Source organism: Ostrea edulis, chromosome 7 (genome assembly GCF_947568905.1).
Source record: "Ostrea edulis chromosome 7, xbOstEdul1.1, whole genome shotgun sequence".
NCBI lineage: Eukaryota > Metazoa > Mollusca > Bivalvia > Ostreida > Ostreidae > Ostrea > Ostrea edulis.
Window position 1 is genome coordinate 50938873 of NC_079170.1, and position 19000 is coordinate 50957872.

General features: G+C 36.1%; 1 protein-coding gene across 20 annotated transcripts in view; it reads left to right on the forward strand.

Annotated features, from left to right (window-relative positions):
* Positions 1-19000, forward strand: part of LOC125654677 (membrane-associated guanylate kinase, WW and PDZ domain-containing protein 1-like) — a 46735-nt gene that overhangs the window by 17384 nt on the left and 10351 nt on the right. For 11 of the 20 annotated variants that reach the window (XM_048884682.2, XM_048884688.2, XM_048884683.2 and 8 more), the window contains 8 exons: positions 3440-3497; positions 3924-3985; positions 6135-6236; positions 6774-6809; positions 7244-7429; positions 9662-10300; positions 11498-11535; positions 12253-12358. In XM_048884682.2, coding sequence (XP_048740639.1) covers positions 3440-3497; positions 3924-3985; positions 6135-6236; positions 6774-6809; positions 7244-7429; positions 9662-10300; positions 11498-11535; positions 12253-12358 — 1227 coding nt within the window. Of the gene's footprint in view, positions 1-727; positions 1263-3439; positions 3498-3923; positions 3986-6134; positions 6237-6773; positions 6810-7243; positions 7430-9661; positions 10301-11497; positions 11536-12252; positions 12359-19000 lie in introns of those variants that run through there. The other 9 variants (XM_048884687.2, XM_056144668.1, XM_056144670.1 and 6 more) reach the window with 4 other exon arrangements.

A 19000-nucleotide genomic window follows, 5' to 3' on the forward strand; every position in this document is an offset into this window, starting at 1 on the left:
ATGGCCAATACACAGAAATTATTGCCCATCACCAGGGCTTTGATCAGCCATTGTCAGAAGCACTGTGAATTAATTTGATGTACAAATAAGAAAAATCTGCTTTTATGTGACTCTTCAATGGCAAGTTTGTTGACCACAGATTAGTAAAAATGAAAGTTTTAGGAAAGTACAAATTGCTGGTACTTTCTTGTTAGGACCAGTTTACACATTTCTCACCTCCAATCAAAGAGGAGAAAAATTCATGTTATTCCCATCAGAAGAATGAATTTACCTGAAGCATATTATATTTATTATGCAGGTTTAAGATAATAATTAACTTTGGAAATGATGAAACAATACACTCGGTACTGTACCATGTACACAGGTATAATTATACGTGCAAACTTCAAAGTACAATTTTTTTTTCTGTCGAAGATTAAAGATTGAAAATTATTTTTATGTCCGTGTGCCATGTTGCAGACTCTCACGCCATCCACCCTGTAGCTAATGACTTTTGTTTGTTGATTCAAGAGCCAGGTTTACTTTGTGGAGACCTGCATGTTTACACTGACTTAAGACTTTAAGCTAATTTCTTTTAAGTTTCCACAAAGGGAAGGAAGTCAGAGACATTGATTTGAACATAATCAATGGCCAACTCTCTCTCTGTCACAATTAAAATTTTTATAGATCTTTCTCTCTCTCTCTCTCGCTCATGCCCTTTAGAGAGAGAAAAAAACCTGGTGGCTCTTCTATAGATTTTTTTTTTTAGATATTGAATGGGTCATGTTAATGTTTTCTGTTGTGATGGGACAGATGCAGAGTGCTCTAGGAGGGGTTGGTTTTCTCGTTTGTTTTAATTGAATGAACTGGAGAGAAATGTTATGAGTGGCTACACTTTGTGGGCCTGAATAGGAAAAAGGTCATTAAGAATAGTGAATTGAAACGTGAAAGGCCCCAATATCGATGAGGAGATGTTTGGATATACAATTGTTAACAAATGAGCCGAACTTGATGTACATGTAAACAAATTCTCCATATCCGATACACTTTCAACCTGCCATAGGAGTCTGGATGTATTTTTTAGCCTGAAAACATGGTTGTCATTCAGACGACTGCCATGTTAAAAAGAAGCCATCCGAATTTATACTTAGATTTAAAAGAATGTGATGAATCCACAAAGACAGTTATTAAGTCCCCAATTTCACCTATCCCCCCGCCAGGTTGTGCAAAGCATCGGAATAATGAGGACTGTCGGTGTCAGGTGGTGTTCAGGGCATGCAGAGGTAGGGAAAATTACACATTTTAAAACCGTTACTTTTGGAATATTTTGAAAACTTTCACCAGATCAGAGGCCACCTTGCATGCATACTTTATTACAGGCCTTCATTTTGAAATGCAGAATTTGAATGTTATTCAGAATTTTTGAAAATACTGGTCAAAAAGGTTCTTTCTCTTTCTGTTTGTGCTTTCAATTCCTTCAGACTGACAGAATATGACAATACAGACAACTAATTTCAATTACATGTATGTATCAGTTCTGACCAATACTATGATTTTTATAAAAGAAAATGGATTGAACATGAGTTTGGTGCAGTCTCTGTTAGGAGCTCACCTTAATCTATCATAAGAAAAAATTCATGGTCATTTTGTGTTCAAGCATCTGCTTTCAATGTGTTGCTTCAAGCGTTCTCAGTGTGTACTGGACATGAAAGTTTTGTGTTTTAGCTTATGATAACACACCAACGCAGTGACCTTTCTCTAATGATTGCAAATTGTGTTTTGATTTTGTGAATTGTCCTCACATTTGGTGTAATGGTAATGGTTGGCTATTATGCAGGCTGTGTTACTATTCCGTGTAACCATTATGACTGCCAAAGCATAAAAAGTGAATATATATGAGTTGTAATAGACATTATCTTGAGCTACATCTTTGCCAGTTTTTCTAGCTGCTGTTATCTTAACATACAATTCTCAATGTGCTGTGCTTCTGAGTTGCTCTAACAGTGAGGATATAAAGTTTTTACTTCTGAGGAAGAAACAAACCCAAAAATTGGGGGGGAAATTGCACTTTCCGAAGTTTTTTATTGGCTGGAAATTTGTGAAAGGGAAATTTCAAAACAATTGGTAAGTTTTTAGACTGCATCATTTCTATGCAATTCTTTTTTAAGATGTTCATCTGGCAGTGTGTTTGCTTTCATCAAGTATTTAGAGGTGATAAAAATGGAAGCCAGCAAGCTCAGAAGATGGAGGAAGTCTTCCATATGTTATATACTGAGAGGCTAGAAGAGATTAAAACATACAAATGTTGAATCATGTTTCTATACATAGAAATTTTAATCATATGATGACCTGATAGTATGATTTTGATAGACAGCTACAAGACAATGTTGTTAATTCCATTAAATATGTTATGTATACATATGTCACTGTACAGATCAAACAGGCCAGTGTTACAATGTAGCCTGCAGAGGCACTAATTGTTGGATGATGGGTGGAAGAAACCTCTCTATCTGTAGCCCCACTAATTGGACAATTTAAACTGGTGGGGCTAATTACCCTGTGATACAAGTTAGGCCAACCCTGAAGCCATGATAAATCACTCAGTGGTCATTGATTTTCTTTGTGTAGCCTCTCCTGGTCACTCCAATGCAGATGGTTGTAACAAATTTACCAATTCCCCCCCTCCTTATTAATGTGTCTGTGTGTGTGATGGCAGTGCAGTGTATTTTACTGTCTCTTTGAAGATGTTCTGTTTGTGTGTGTGGATTATTTCACTGCAGAGCCCATCTGATTCTGTTTTGAGAGGAAATCAGTTTAATTCAAAGAGATAAAGGAATTTTTTTCTCTCTGAGTAAAAGAGGATGTGGATTAAATGTGCGGGAATCTAGGCTAGCTAGCAGCATGGATGGGCGGTTGAAGAAATTCTTTGTCGGGCGCTTTTTGAACCAGCTTCGCCAACTTCTGTATGTGTCAACTAGGCTATTACATGAGGGCGACACAAACTATGGAAGTATGTACTAATGGCACAGTCAGGATGTTTTGATGATTACAAGGCGTTAGTCTGCTCCAATCTCTTCAGATTCTGATCAGTTGTGGGGCATTTTCCTCCTCTAAAACCACATGTCAAGTAATTATTTGTAAAAATAATTGATTTTCAGAAAGATTAAAGCTCAACAGGCATATTATGTGAAGTGCTTATTATAACCTATCAATAGCTTTGTTTACAAAGCACAGTTTTGATATTGCAGGTGCTTCCCAAAAAAGTCCAAAATGCATTATCTTATTGTTGAGCTTTTAGTCTTGGAGAATCTCTTATGATAAAAATATTAGTTATAATATCTGCCAAGAAATTTGGATAGGCTCCAGGTTCAAAAGCTGCCCGGAAACCAGCAACATATTTTGTCAGAATTCCGCTGTTTGTGTTTATTTCTGTTCAGAATTTTTTTGTTCTTGGTTTCAGAGCTTCCATTTGGTTGGGAGAAAGTGGAAGACCCCCACTATGGGACTTATTACATAGAGTAAGTATTATTGAATTCATTCATGTTTTTCATACATTGTTCTTCTGTCAGACAGAATTTCACGGAGGGACCTCAGAATGCAGTGAATCTCTTTGTTTTGAGATGACTAATGCTCTAGGAGCAGCCCCCATTAAATTCTCAAAATCATTCCATGATGGTCTGAAATTTTGTGTTCATGGTGATGAATAATGATGCCACTTTAAAATCTTGACTGGTCACCCCTGCATTTTCTCCATTGACCTTAGAGTTGGCAGGCAGGATATGTAGGCAATGTTTATTATAGGTGCTAGGCTGAGGGAAGGATTAAATGCAACACTTCATCACTTTGTCTGGCAGATTTCTGGCAGTGTACTTTTCATGTGTGTTAATCAGTCAGATAATTCAGTCACACATCAAAAATATTTTTCTCTCTCGCTTTTTTTGCAGTCATGTAAACAGAAGAACTCAGTATGAGAATCCTGTAACACAGGCCAAACGGCAAAATCAGGGTGAGTAGAACGAGGGTCTGTGAGATAAGAATGCATGTGTAGGTTTATAGGCAAGTACTTCTATCAAAGTAACGGAGGGATATTGCAGTGTGAGGGCGGGTCTCAAACTGACAGAGGGATATTGTAGTGTAAGGACGGGTCTCAAACTGACAGAGGGGTATTCCATTGTGAGGGCGGGTCTCAAACTGACAGAGGGATATTGCATTGTGAGGGCGGGTCTCAAACTGACAGAGGGATATTGCAGTGTGAGGGCGGGTCTTAAACTGACAGAGGGGTATTGCAGTGTGAGGGTGGGTCTCAAACTGACAGAGGGGTATTGCAGTGTGAGGGCAGGTCTCAAACTAACAGGGATATTGCATTGTGAGGGCGGGTCTCAAACTGACAGAGGGGTATTGCAGTATGAGGGCGGGTCTCTAACTGACAGAGGGGTATTGCAGTATGAGGGCGGGTCTCAAACTGACAGAGGGATATTACAGTGTGAGGGCGGGTCTCAAACTGACAGAGGGATATTACAGTGTGAGGACGGATCTCAAACTGACATAGGGGTATTCCATTGTGAGGGCGGGTCTCAAACTGACAGAGGGGTATTGCAGTGTGAGGGCGGGTCTCAAACTGACAGAGGGGTATTGCAGTGTGAGGGTGGGTCTCAAACTGACAGAGGGGTATTGCAGTGTGAGGGTGGGTCTCAAACTAACAGAGGGATATTGCAGTGTGAGAATGGGTCTCTGTTTAGTCTGGGGGATGTCAGCTAGCAGTGTAGAAATCTGATCACTGAAGTGCTACAATCTGAAGTTAAACTCTAGATGAATTGGAATCATTTGAAGCACTGCAGACAAATTGAGATAACTATTTCCACCAACCTTGTACTTGTTTTAAATTATTTACAGAATTTCTTTTTTGATTGTAATGCCCACAATGCTGATAATTGACAGGGAATGAAAGCTAGTGGCTTAATTAAGTTAATCCTTAAATTTCTGATAAAGGGAGAATACTTTGTAGTATCTCTCATCAAGGCTTCTTTGCCAAAAATTTGAAAAAGCTGAGGAAAAAATTTAACAATTGACCACAGAGAGGATTGGTGGTTTTTTTTTTTTATCAATATTGAATTGTGGAGTTGTGTATTTTATTCTACCACAGTTATTGCAAAGATCAAAGGAATACTGCAGTCATTATTCTGCGATATACCTTCATAAGTTATAACTGATCATGAGAAAATTGATACACATCTCACTTGCACTTTGTGTTTTGTTTATACAACAATAAAATAGATAACTGATAATTCAATTTTATAATCATAAAGATTAATCAATATATGTTGCAAAACAAATTTATAAATGACTGAAGAATATCTGTCATTCAAAAATTAATCGTCTGCATTATGAGATTGATACACATTTAAATAACGTGGCGATGCACAGAATAGATTATCCTCTTCCCACGTACATGTAGTTATTCAAAACAATTGATATAATCTGTCACCATCACACAAAATACATGTACTTGAAATATTTTTCAAAATAGATCTAGTATACCCTACCACCTCACGTTTTAGGATGTAGGCCTAGTTTGTTTCGGAAACTGTCATGACGTTATGGTGACCTAATTCGTAGTTGTATAGGCTAATGATCGGCTGTATATTTCTGAGCCATAGTAGAATAGAAATAAAGTTCTTGTTTTCTTGGATAATGCAGGGTAACCTAGGTCTTGAAATGTTGTTGAAATATAAAAGTCTCAACTAATATCTCAGATTTTATATATCAAACATTTCTCGACCTCGGAGGTTATCCTACAACATCCATGAAAGCACAAACTTTATTTCGTAATTGTTTATCTAAATGAATGATGGTGTAAGTTTATAAGCAAAAATTGATAATTTAGAGAGAGGAAATACTTGTTCCACGAGATACATTTTGTTTAAATTCATAACTTAATCAATAACTTCAAAGGACAATTATTTAAAATAACGAAAATACATCATTTTTGCAAATCCTGCCGTGATAGACCTACGGTAGGATACTCTGTTTCCATTTAATGCTCTCAGAGGGGATGCTTATGAACCAAAACATGACTTGGAAAAGAATCCTTTTAAAAATTTACAGATGAAATCAATTCCAGTTGTTTTATTTTATGGGTTTTGAATTATTCACAGGCACTGATGTGAACAGCACACTACCTCGAACCAAAAAGAGCCAAGAAAACACTACCAAACGTTCCATCAGCGACAACAACATGAACGGCCGAGCTCCACCTGGTAATGTGTCCACAAATTGATTTCCTGCTGTGGTTTCCAAGAGCTTTTTGTTGATTTCATAGTTTGCAATAGAAAGGAACTGCTTAGTTTGGATTGCATTGCTAATAATTCTGTACATGTGAATAGGAATGCATTTTTAAAATGTATTGAAAATTTTAAAATTAAGTTCTATAAATTCTTTTCATTTAATCATAGAAATTTGGATTAATGCATCATTTGATAAAGAATGAATATCTCTATATGGAGTATTAACATTTGTAGTAGATCTGTACATAAAGCCGTACACTGTGTAAAAAGTCCACTAACCAGTGCTTTATCAGAATACAAATTACACCTTCGAGACAACAAAATCAAATACAAAATCAGCACCATATTAGATAATTTCATCATGTCCATAATAGCTGAATTTAACCTGCTGCATTACAGAGTTGCAGAACACATGCATTTGTAGGTTTTAGAGTGGTCCTGTTGTTGTGTTGTTGCATGGTGATCCCAGTGATTGTTATAGAGTGTAATTTGGCATGTGTTTGATTACAGAGTACCATCAGCTGGGCAGGGTGAACAGAAAACGAGGTTGGATTTGTTTACTAATACTCCACACTGCACTTAGTTTTTATGGTGCCAGAATTTGTTTGAAAGAAGGCACATTTCATACTCCCATGCAGCCATGGGGGCAGTAATTTTCTGTGATTTAACAATTACAGAAACCAAAATTGGCAAGTTCAGATAATGGGGAATTGTTCTACATTGCCATAATAAGCTCATTAGATTTTAATTTATATGTGGGGGAAAATGTATGCATGTAAACCTTTGCATAGTCATAAACCAGAATATGTTATAAAGCATTAGTTTTCATATAAAGCTTGCTGCTTTTGTTTAATTAAACCTAAAAACCAGCATGGTTGTAATCTAGAACTGCTAATTCATAGAAGCTTATTTATTTTTTAGTAGAAAAGAATTCATTATGTACCTATGGAATTGCTTTATTTTTATGTCAACTTTTACAGAGAGAAGGGTGTTTACCAAGAACCCTGCAGAGTTGAAAGGGGAGGTAATTGCTACAACTCTAGTGAAAAGTGTCCGGGGTTTTGGTTTCACCATCATCGGTGGAGATCACACGGATGAAGAGTTTTTACAAATCAAAAAAGTGGTAGAAAATGGACCAGCACATATTGATGGCACCTTACAAACAGGTAAGCTAAGCTTTATGATTGGCTCAGGAAGATAAGCTCAGCATGAGGAGTCCAGGAAAATTGGTTCAGGGAGATCAATACAGCAAGATAGGTAGACAAGCCTTGGGAGATAGATTCAGGAAGATTGGCTCGGGGATCAGAGAGATAGGCACAGGGATCAGAGAGATAGGCTCGGGGATCAGAGAAATAGGCTCGGCGATCAGAGAGATAGGCACGGTGATCAGAGAGATAGGCACGGGGATCAGAGAGATAGGCACAGAGATCAGAGAGATAGGCACAGAGATCAGAGAGATAGGCTCGGGGATCAGAGAGATAGGCACGGGGATCTGAGAGATAGGCTCGGGGATCAGAGAGATAGGCACGGGGATCTGAGAGATAGGCTCGGGGATCAGAGAGAGATAGGCTCGGGCATCAGAGAGATAGGCACGGGGATCAGAGAGATAGGCTCGGGGATCAGAGAGATAGGCACAGGGATCAGAGAGATAGGCTCGGGCATCAGAGAGATAGGCTCGGGGATCAGAGAGACCTAGGCTCGGGGATCAGAGAGAGATAGGCTCGGAGATCAGAGAGAGATAGGCTCGGGGATCAGATAGGCTCGGGGATCAGAGAGATAGGCACAGAGATCAGAGAGATAGGCACAGGGATCAGAGAGATTGGTTCAGGGGGATTGGCTCAGAGAGAAAGAGTTTGTGTTTTGTTTGTAATGATCCAAGTGAACAATTCTCTAATTACCAGTATAGAATATTTTGTTCCAATCAATTTTTATGTTACCATATTGAAAATCAGGGGTATATTGTTTTAGTCCTGCCTGTTTGTCTTTCGGAAACTTTAACCTCTCTCATAGCTTTTGAATGGTGAATTATAGGGCATATGTGCATTCCTTGTGATAAGACTCTCTTTTGGTACCAAAGTTATTGATCTTGTGGCCATGACCTTGGAATTTGATTTACCCATGTACCTTTAAGAAAAGTTAACCTAGGACTATTTAAGGTTGGGCTTTTATATTTTGTATATAGATTCCTTGTGATGAGACCTTTCATTTGTTTCTTTGTTGCCAGTGGGGGCATAGTGTTTCACAAATGCATCTTGTTTGATTGAAAAATCAAAAGAAATGTTTTATATTCCCCATTTCCTTTGTGTGTACATTACGGAGGAAGCTTGCGTTTCTTGAAATTTACACAGTTCTTAACTTCTTCAAAAGATTTCCTGTAAGTCTTTTATATGTTCTAATTAAAAATGCATATATTATGTAATAATAACAGGTGTCAATTGTCATTTAATGTTGCAAGTTTAGGTTCAAGCATGATCAAAGTTGTATAATGGATCTCTCACAGGCACAGCTTTAATTAGGAAAGAAAAAGAACATCTCTCTGATGTAAGCTTGTGACGGGCTTACAATGTCTTTCTTTTTAAGTATTAAGTACATTGACCTGTACATATATTTTAAACCCAACCCCCCTGTACCTTAAATTTCAACAGATGGTGTTGTTTTGCAGTAAATGCATGCAGTGTATGCATCTTTTACCATCATGAGTGCTTGGAAATAACGCATTGTGTGTTAACATGATTAATGCATACATCTATAACACTGAATACCGTAATAACCTTTAATGATCATCCTGGTTTTCTGAGAAAATTGGTTTGACAGACATATATAAACAGTTTTTAAAAAATTAATTTGTGAACAAAAGGAAGAGATGTTGTTTACCTTCTAGTAGAGGGATTAACTTCATATTTAATTAGTACAATAACAAAAGAAATATACCGTGGAATCATTAGATTTCGTGGTGCAATTGTGAGAGCAATTCCATGAATTTCAATCCACAGTGAAATACGTAACATGTATTGTGTTTCTATGCACAAAAACTATGTCCACAAAAATGCATCCCAACGAAACTGTAAAATCTGGACAATCCACACAAACTAGCCCCTACAAATATAAATGATGCCATAGTGGTATGCAGAGTGAAATTAATATGGTTTTTATCTTATGATATTACATATTAAAAGATAATGACATCAGATATAGGTACGGTAAAACGGAGCACTTGTAATACACATATGAAAATAGAAAGGTGCTGAATAGGGTGAATACGGTAACATAGCAGAAGATGGTGATTAAGGGATTCTTTTTACACAGTCTGTTCACTATTTTCTTTTTATTACAGGTGATTTTTGTTTGTAATGTTTGTGATTGTTGTACTTAATCTGTATACCTTTTTTGTTTTCCAGGTGATGTTTTGGTCAATGTCTGTGATCGTTGTGTATTAGGATATTCCCATCAGGATATTGTCAATCTGTTTCAAACAATCCCCGCTGGACAGACTGTCACATTGACTGTGTGTCGAGGTTACCCCTTGCCATTTGACCCCGATGACCCTAACACAGAGATTATTGTGACGGTAGCTGTGAACCTTCCCAATGACTCTAACGTCAGTCAACCCCCACCAAGTTACTCGTATTTCCAAGAAACTCATGGCATTCAGGACCCACACAATACGTCAGCTAAGAGCATGAAATCTCTGCCGGATTTAACACGATCAGCTAACATACCTTTGAATCCAAGTTCATATAGTCATCCTAATGGAAACGGAGATGCACCTGATGTCCTGGGCATTCAGAAACCGGAAATTCTGACTATTAATATTGTGAGAGGGGAGATGGGGTTTGGATTTACGATAGCAGACAGTGTGTACGGGCAGAAAGTGAAACAAATACTGGATAAGCCTCGATGTAAGAACCTTCAGGAGGGGGACATACTGCAGAAGATTAATGACACGAATGTACAGGAGATGGCGCATTCGGACATTGTACATGTGTTAAAGGGATGTCCGAAAAATGAAGAGTCTAGAATTGTGGTTCAGAGAGGAGGTAGGGAGGTTTCTGTTGTATCGGTATAAGTGCTGTAGTTCTGTTACAATAGCTTATCTGTACATCATGTGAAGTGTATTTTAGTATGGAATATTGATGGGTTGGGTTGTTTAATGTGTGTTCACTGAGCTAAATGCAGGCCTGAGAATGTTAGAATGTTTTATCTGTAAGAGTAATGTTCATTAAAAGAGCCTTAGATATGTTAATTGATAAGGATATCACAGTCTCAGTTCTAATACGATATTTTAGTTTATAGAATGATTATAAGAGAATAATTAACCATGTTTTATACAGTCACATGTTGTACATAGTGAAATACTCTGTACATTTTTAAACTGTGGGATATATGGAAGAGTTTCTCTAGAGAGCCCACACTTAATGATTTCTCAGCGTGTAGCAAAATTTTAGATAACGACCCACTTTCACATTTCAAAAGCGTAAAGTTACCCCAAAAAATAAATGGGGCGGTTCTTCGGATGAGACCGCAAAAACCGAGGTCCCGTGTCACAGCAGGTGTGGCACGATAAAGATCCCTCCCTGCCATAAGCGCCGAGCATAGGCCTAAATTCTACAGCCCTTCACCGGCAGTGGTGACATCTCCATATGAGTGAACTAGTCTCGAGAGGGACGTTAAACAATATTCAATCAATCCAAAAAATTTAGAATTTATATTCTCTATCGAATCACATTGGAACTGGTACTTTTGTTAAAAAATTAAATTCAGATCACAGTTCAAAGAGTTGCTTGTTTTGGTTCATTGAAAACAGCATAAAAACCTCTCAAGTATTGCTGAAATACATTTTGCATGTGCCTGGAACCTACTTTTTAGTTAATTTTTTTTCAACATATGGGATTGAGGTGTATGCCTTCAGATTCCCTCAGACTTTCACCATTACCTTTTACTTTCAATTTACTGCCTACTTTCAATGTTTGATAAGTTACATGATTCATGTGTTAAATCATGGAGTTCTTTATTTAGACATTGTTTAAAACATTACAGGGGAAATAGATACTTGTTCTTTTAATAAGACAGTGAGGTGCAATATATCAGGAATGCAATATATTTCAACATCAGTGAAGGTTTCATATCATTCTGAAACTTGAGAGATTCCTACATGCACCATGCAATCTGTTACACCAAAGAAATCGAATGTTACATCTTTATAGATTTCTAAATTATAGTTTCTTCATTTTTAGGATTTCCACCAAAAATGAAGAAAGCTTCACGATCATCAGTAAGTTTGATTTTACTTGTACATTTCACGCAGTTGTCATATCTAATTTCCTAGTGGAATATGACACACCTTCAAACTTTGTTATATTTCTGGTATTTTTTGCTCATTTTGAAACTGCTTATTTAATTTCATGATGTCAATCCAATACAAATTCTAACTTGCCATACACCACAATTTAGCAATTTTAAAAGTTTTGATAATAATAATAATAGCCTTTATTTATCCAGGATAACAGGACTTGAAACTAACTTTTTATGTCACCAGTCCAGCCGGACTGATGGTGTATAATTTCAACCAGTCCACAGGAAAATTTACCAGTCCAACAGTTTTTCAGAAATAATTAAACATATTTCGTTAATGTTATTAAAATGAAATTAAATTCAATATGCCTCAGATAATATTGTAACACTTAAATGTGGGATTTATATTTACGAATCGGATTCATCTGATATCTACAGATCGAAGCATGCCAAATGTGTGTATAAAATTTCATAAGTATATTTTCCAAAATGATGCTGAAGTTAGAAAATTAACCAGTCCCATTAGACTGACTAAAACAAATGTCAGTCAGTCTGCCAGACTTTTAACCAGTCACAGACTGACGGACATATATTAATTTCGAGCCCTGGATAACACAAATTAGCATATAGCTAGTTTCCATTGTGGTCATGTTGATAAATATAAACATGTGACATCTTTTTCATTATTTACTTCTAGCCTCGATCAATGGAGGATAACAAAACAAACAATGCATCAGACACAAGTTTCAGCAGCAGCAACCAGCCAGGACATTATTTCTTTGAAAATCATTCCCACAGTGCAGGTTAGTGAAGTTGCAATACCATTACAGGTTCTCCTTAAAGAGGTTCCCACCTTAATTTTTAGTATTGTCAATTTTTGGGGAAGTGTACTTTTGATTTCTACATCGAAGGAGAATTAGGAAATTAAAAAGAAAAACTGGGATCGCAGGGCTTGTTATTGAGCTATGGTGTTTAAAACTTGACCTTTTTGCACTTAAAATTTACAAAAGATTTATTTGTTGAAACTTGATTTGTCTGTTGGTGTCAACACAACATAAGCAACACAAATGAATCATTACATATAGAATAGATACATAAATATGTCTTCTAGCAATACAAATGTAAAAAAAAGTTTTTATGCCCCCGAGATCGAAGATAGGGGGGCATACTGTTTTTGTCCTGTCTGTCATTCTGTCTGAAACTTTAACCTTGCTAATAAGTTTTGAACAGTAAGAGATAGAGCTTTGATATTTCACATGAGTATTCCTTGTGACAAGACCTTTCCGTGGATACCAACATTTTTGATCCCGTGACCTTGACCTTGGAGTTTGATCTACTTTTTGAAAACTTTAACCTTACTAATAACTTTTGAACAGTAAGAGATAGAGCTTTGATATTTCACATGAGTATTCCTTGTGACAAGACCTTTCCGTAGGTACCAACATTTTTTACACTGTGACGTTGACCTTGGAGTTTGACCTACTTTTTGAAAACTTTAACTTTGCAAATAACTTTTGAACAGCAAGTGATAGAGCTTTGATATTTTACATGAGTATTCCTTGTGACAAGACCTTTTCGTGGGTACCAAAATTTTTACCCAGTGACCTTGACCTTGGAATTTGACCTACTTTTTGAAAACTTTAACCTTGCTAATAACTTTTGAACAGTAAGAGATAGAGGTTTGATATTTCACATGAGTATTCCTTGTTACAAGACCTTTCCATTGGTATTGAACCTTTTGACCTTGACATTTAACCTACTTTTAATTTTTTTTTTACTTTGGTCATAACTTCTAAATGGTAAATATTAGAGCTTTCATATTGTACATGAGCATTTCTTTTGACAAGATCTTTCTACTGGTACCAAGATATTTGCCCTTGTGACCTTGACCATCTTCAGAATTGGCCATTATCGGGGGCATTTGTGTTTCACAAACACATCTTGTTGATACTAGTATATATTGGAAATAAACAATGACCTTTTTGCACTTGATATGCAAAAAAATTCATAATATGGAATTTGAAAGTTTGAAGGAACATGTTAGGAGTAATGTAAATTTTTGAATTGCACATAAATTACAAAGTCTTGTTTTTAAAATGAAACTTTAAAAAGTGGTGGTTATAGATCAAATTTTTGAATTATTGACCAAAATGCTAAATTTTTACACAAAATTTGGTTAAATTAATTTATACTTTTGTAAGAATCGGTGTTCTATTTGGAAAAATATCTCAACCAAATTATTAAATTACAACATTTGAATTAGTTCCAAGTCTCAACTACTTGTATCATGAATTATAAAACTGAAATACAAGTATAGGGGTATAAAACTTGACAATGTATTGGATGAAACAGAAACTGTAATATCATGCAGGTTTAGAACTTTTTGATGAAGCAATCCTTCCTCCACAAAATGTAGTCCCTGCCAAACCCTTTCAAAATGAATTGACACAAAAAAAATTTCCATTGGATAGGGTTAAGTAATAGATGTATAATATGTTTGGATCAATGTGATCAGTATTGAACTAGTACATACAAAGTTATAGCATCCTGCGCGGCTGTGCTTAAAAACTGAGGAGCTAACTTCCTTAACCATTCTAACAAAGGAAAGTAGTATAGCTAAATTACAACATATAATGATAGTATCATAGAATACTGATAACATTACAAAACAGGCATACAACAGGACAATTCATCACGATACAGTTGTCAATTATGGATAATTCTTTTAAACCTAACTTTGGGACAATTTAAACCTGATAGATAAACAACGAAGCACTTTGATGTGGCGGGGGGCATATAGTGCTATCACATACCATCGCATTGGTAGTTAAAAGGACTAGGTATGGATGGCCCCTTGTAAACCTTGAAAATTTTAATGCTATGAAGAAGTCATTTGGAGTTCATAGCATTTAAAGTAAATGCAAATTTTCAATATTACTCAAATTCAATAAAAAATCTTCATTTTTTGTGAACAACAATTAGTGTAGCTTTGTACAAACAAAATTTTATTGCCAAATGCTTGTATTAAAAAGATAAATCTATGGTATGGATTTAAACTATTGTTCAAAGCTGCACTTGGTGTTATATAGAAGAAAACCTACAAAAAATTAAAATACTGAAAATTGTGGCAAAATGTAGTGTTTATTATATCACAATTCCGAGTCATTTTTATCAAATTGAGAAAAAACTGAGTTGCATCAAGGTTCTTGCACAATACACTCTTAATTATTAAGCAAAAACTCGGATGTTGATTTTCGTGGACAGATAGAGCAGTCCTCTCATTTCAATTTACCTACTGTCTGCAGATTTATTGGCCCTGGGACTTTACCAATTTGATAAACTTCATAGTTTTCTGAACTTTGTTACACTATGCTTTCAGATACATGTGCATTTTTTTCTCAGACTTTTGTTCTAATGACAATAATTCCTTGGCCGTATGACTACTGGATTGGATACATGTGTGGGATGGAAAGGGGCAACACAATGTGCCCCAACCACTTTATAAGTGTTTCCTGTTTATTTTTTACTTGACTGAGTATGAAATGTTATTGCCATTTTGCTATTTTTCATATGAATATGTAGAAATTTATAGAGTTTTGTCAGAGATTTTTAGTCCCCTACTGACCAAGTCAAGGGAACTTTAGGTCCATCTGTCTGTCCGTCAGTATAGTTTTCCGCACTTTTTTTCTCTGTTCTTGCAGATATTTATTTTATATTTGGTATGTGGCTTTGCCATAACAAGTTACAGATCAAGTTTGAACTTCGTCTCAGTCCATTGATTTTTCACTAAGTTATGGCCCTTGGACTTGGAAAAACAGCATGAATAATCAGTTTTCCAGACTTTTTTTGGTTGTGCTTGCAGATATTCATTTGATATTTGGTACATTGCTTTGCGATAACAAGTTACAGATCAAGTTCGAACTTCGTCTCAGTCCATTGATTTTTCACTAAGTTATGGCCCTTGGACTTGGAAAAACAGCATGAATAATCAGTTTTCCAGACTTTTTTTGGTTGTGCTTGCAGATATTCATTTGATATTTGGTACATTGCTTTGTCATAACAAGTTACAGATCAAGTGTGAATTTCATCTTGGTCCGTTGATTTTCCATTAAGTTATGGCCCTTGGACTTAGAAAAATAGCATGAATAGTAGTTGATTTTCAACCATTCCTATCCTGGTTCCCCAATTTTCCCTTTTACCATAACCTACATAATGAACTTTGAATATTGTTGTGGTACAGTGATTTTTGCAACCGGTAGGGGACTATGTATTGCCATGCAATACTCTCAGAATGCTTGTTTTAATTGTCTTAGATTGTGTGCATGACTTCACCATAAGCATGACTTAAACCATAACAGTTTTTGAAGTAAAACATATAAAATGATACAAATAATACACAATTTCTGAGTTGCCCAATAGTTCTTTCCCTTTATGGAAATCTTACGCACAATGAGACGCAAAACATACTATTGTACACAAGTGGTGGGTACAAATGCTTATCGCTGCCTTCATATAATTGCCTAAAGGCTGATTATCAGACATCATGCAACCACCCAAACTGCAGACACACACTATTAAGTTTATTAGTATGTAATAATTATATAGCTCAAACAAAAATCGATAATCACCATTTTTCTTTGATTAAAATATCACTCGTTCAGATGAGGAAATAAAAAAATAGTTTCATATTTAATTTAATGACCTAATTCAATCAAATATTATTCTTGATATAGTCAGTTTAATGTATACCAACGACTGATATAAACAAAAATTTACACTTTAATTACTTTTATCCTTATTTATATAGCTAATCTATAGTACATGTATATATAGATATGTATACATCTTGTACCCACCGAAGCGTTCAACAGAACACTGATTGTACCTCTATCAGATAAGAGCTGATATCTCGGAAGTTGCGTATTGCGGGATATACATGTGAAATCTACAGTGGTAATTTGATGTACACCTACTATATATTTTTCTAAGTCGTTATTGGGAAAATTCGAAAAACTGTTCATGTTTGTTACATTACATGACTACAATGTGTAAAAATTACCATTTATTATACCCCCCATGAACGAAGTTCCAGGGGGTATATAGGAATCACTCTGTCCGTCTGTCTGTCTGTGCAGATTCGTGTCTGTGCCATAACTTCTTTGTTCTTTGACATAGGCATACCATATTTGGCACACAGGTGGATCACCATGAAACAATGTGTCGAGTACCTTCGTGACCTCTATATGACCTTGACCTCAAGATCAAAATTAAAGGTTTTTTTTACAAAGGATTCATGTCCGGGCCTTAACTTCTTTGTTCTTTGACATAGGCATACCATATTTGACACATGAGTGTATCAACATGAGATGATGTGTCAGGTACCTTCATGACCTCCATATGACCTTGACCTCAAGGTCAAAATTAAAGGTTTTTACAATGGATTCGTGTCAGGGCCATGACTTCTTTGTTCTTTGACATAGGCATACCATATTTGACACATGAGTGTATCACCATGAGACAATGTATCGGGTACCTTCATGACCTCTATATGACCTTGAACTTTGACCTCACAGGGTTGGAAATTAACTTTTTCATGCACTAGTCCGTACGGACTAGTCACTGTTGATGTTCACTAGTCCGCAAAACATTGCACTAGTCCGTCCAGTACATCATATTAAATGATCTTCATTTTATTCAACAGTATTTAATGAAACCAAACACATCACAGTTGCAATCAATTTAATTTCTGACACGTACAGAAGAAAGAGACCACCATATTTTATTTCGCATTCAAGATCTTCAGAAGCATACAATATTAACCTCCGAGTTAATCCTTTTATAAACATCCATAAGTGCGTTCGAGATCGACATTCCTGTTGTTTTGGTGCTCAGATCTTAGAGCCACAGGAGTTCGAAATTTTATCAATAAAGTCATTAAAATTCACTCGCTTGACCAAGTCATGAGCTATAGTGTTATGAACTACTGTGTTAGAGTCGCAAATGACGAGAACATGTGCGCACAAACGTGCATGTTCTCAGACCACACTACTTGCAATTCTTGCACCTAAAATACGTTCTCGTGATGTGTACTCGGCGTTCGGAATCGACAGGAATTTGACAATTTGTGCATGTTCGAAGAACTGCGGTCTCGAATGCACTCCATGTGTTTGGAAGCTCCGGATGTCATAGTCACACAAACACTTAACCATGCAGGTAATTAATCGGCCATAAGTTCAAACATCTAAGAGACTCGGACAAATCTTGCTAAAAATCTTTACCATATTCAAGATTGATTTCCGAATTTTCACTAGTCCGTACGGACTAGTGCTATAGAGAGTTCACTAGTCCGACACGTTTTTTACTAGTCTCTACTTACGGACATGAGTTAATTTCGAACCCTGCCTCAAGGTCAAAATTGATTATAGGGTTTTTACATAGTCATACCATAAGACATGGGTGTATCACCATGATACTATGTGTCATGTACATTCATGACCTCTTTATGACCTTGACCTTTGATCTCAAGGTCAAAATTATAGGTTTATACCATGGATTTGTATTCGGACTATATCTTCCATTTTCTTCTACAAAGGCGTACCATATTTTTACACTCAGGAAAGAGGTAATTTATACCTATTAACAACACCCTTTGAGAGATAGGGGTAAGCGGGGGGTATTCTTAGTGAGCATTGCTCACAGTACCTCTTGTTTGTTTTAACATTTATTTTAAAGTGGAGTGGCTCAAATTTAATATAAAAAATTCATTTTTGGGGGAGAGCATTTTCAATGGCAGACGATGATAGTTATTGCACTTTGTTCTTTATAATTACAACAAAGACAGTTTGTCTTTTTATGTTGAGATATAAAGATTCCTTTGAGAGGTAAACTGTTTCTTTGAGATGTAACATGGTTTTTTTTTTGTGGGTGATTTGCTGATTTTCCTGAACATCATTTGAAATACTGTAAAGTCATTGGAAGACGCAATAACACTGACAATGCATTTAGTAATCTTTATGAGTTTTTAAATCTAGGTTGCCGTACAAAGAAAATTTCAATCAATAACAAAGAATTCAAACTGAAAACCCAGGGAAAACAATTGCCGTGCTATGTATATGTATTGTCCTGTTTCCATAGCAATGTGATTTTAATAACACACTAAGTTAGGCACGACTTGATTGGTTTGTTCCCAGAAGTTTGTATGATGTAATGGTGTGTGATATAGAGAAGTACTGCTGCATTAACAGGCATGCATTCTTTTAGAAGTGTATGTATGTTTACAGGTAAAGTGATTGTAAGCAGTTGTATGAAGTTTATTTTCTTGTAATAAATTCATGGATTAATTTTTTTCGAAGTCAAATATAAGATAATTCCAGATTGCATTAATTTTAGAGGTTTCAGTCTTATCCTTAGGGCCCCAAAGTGGCAGGGACCATAAAACTCGCAAT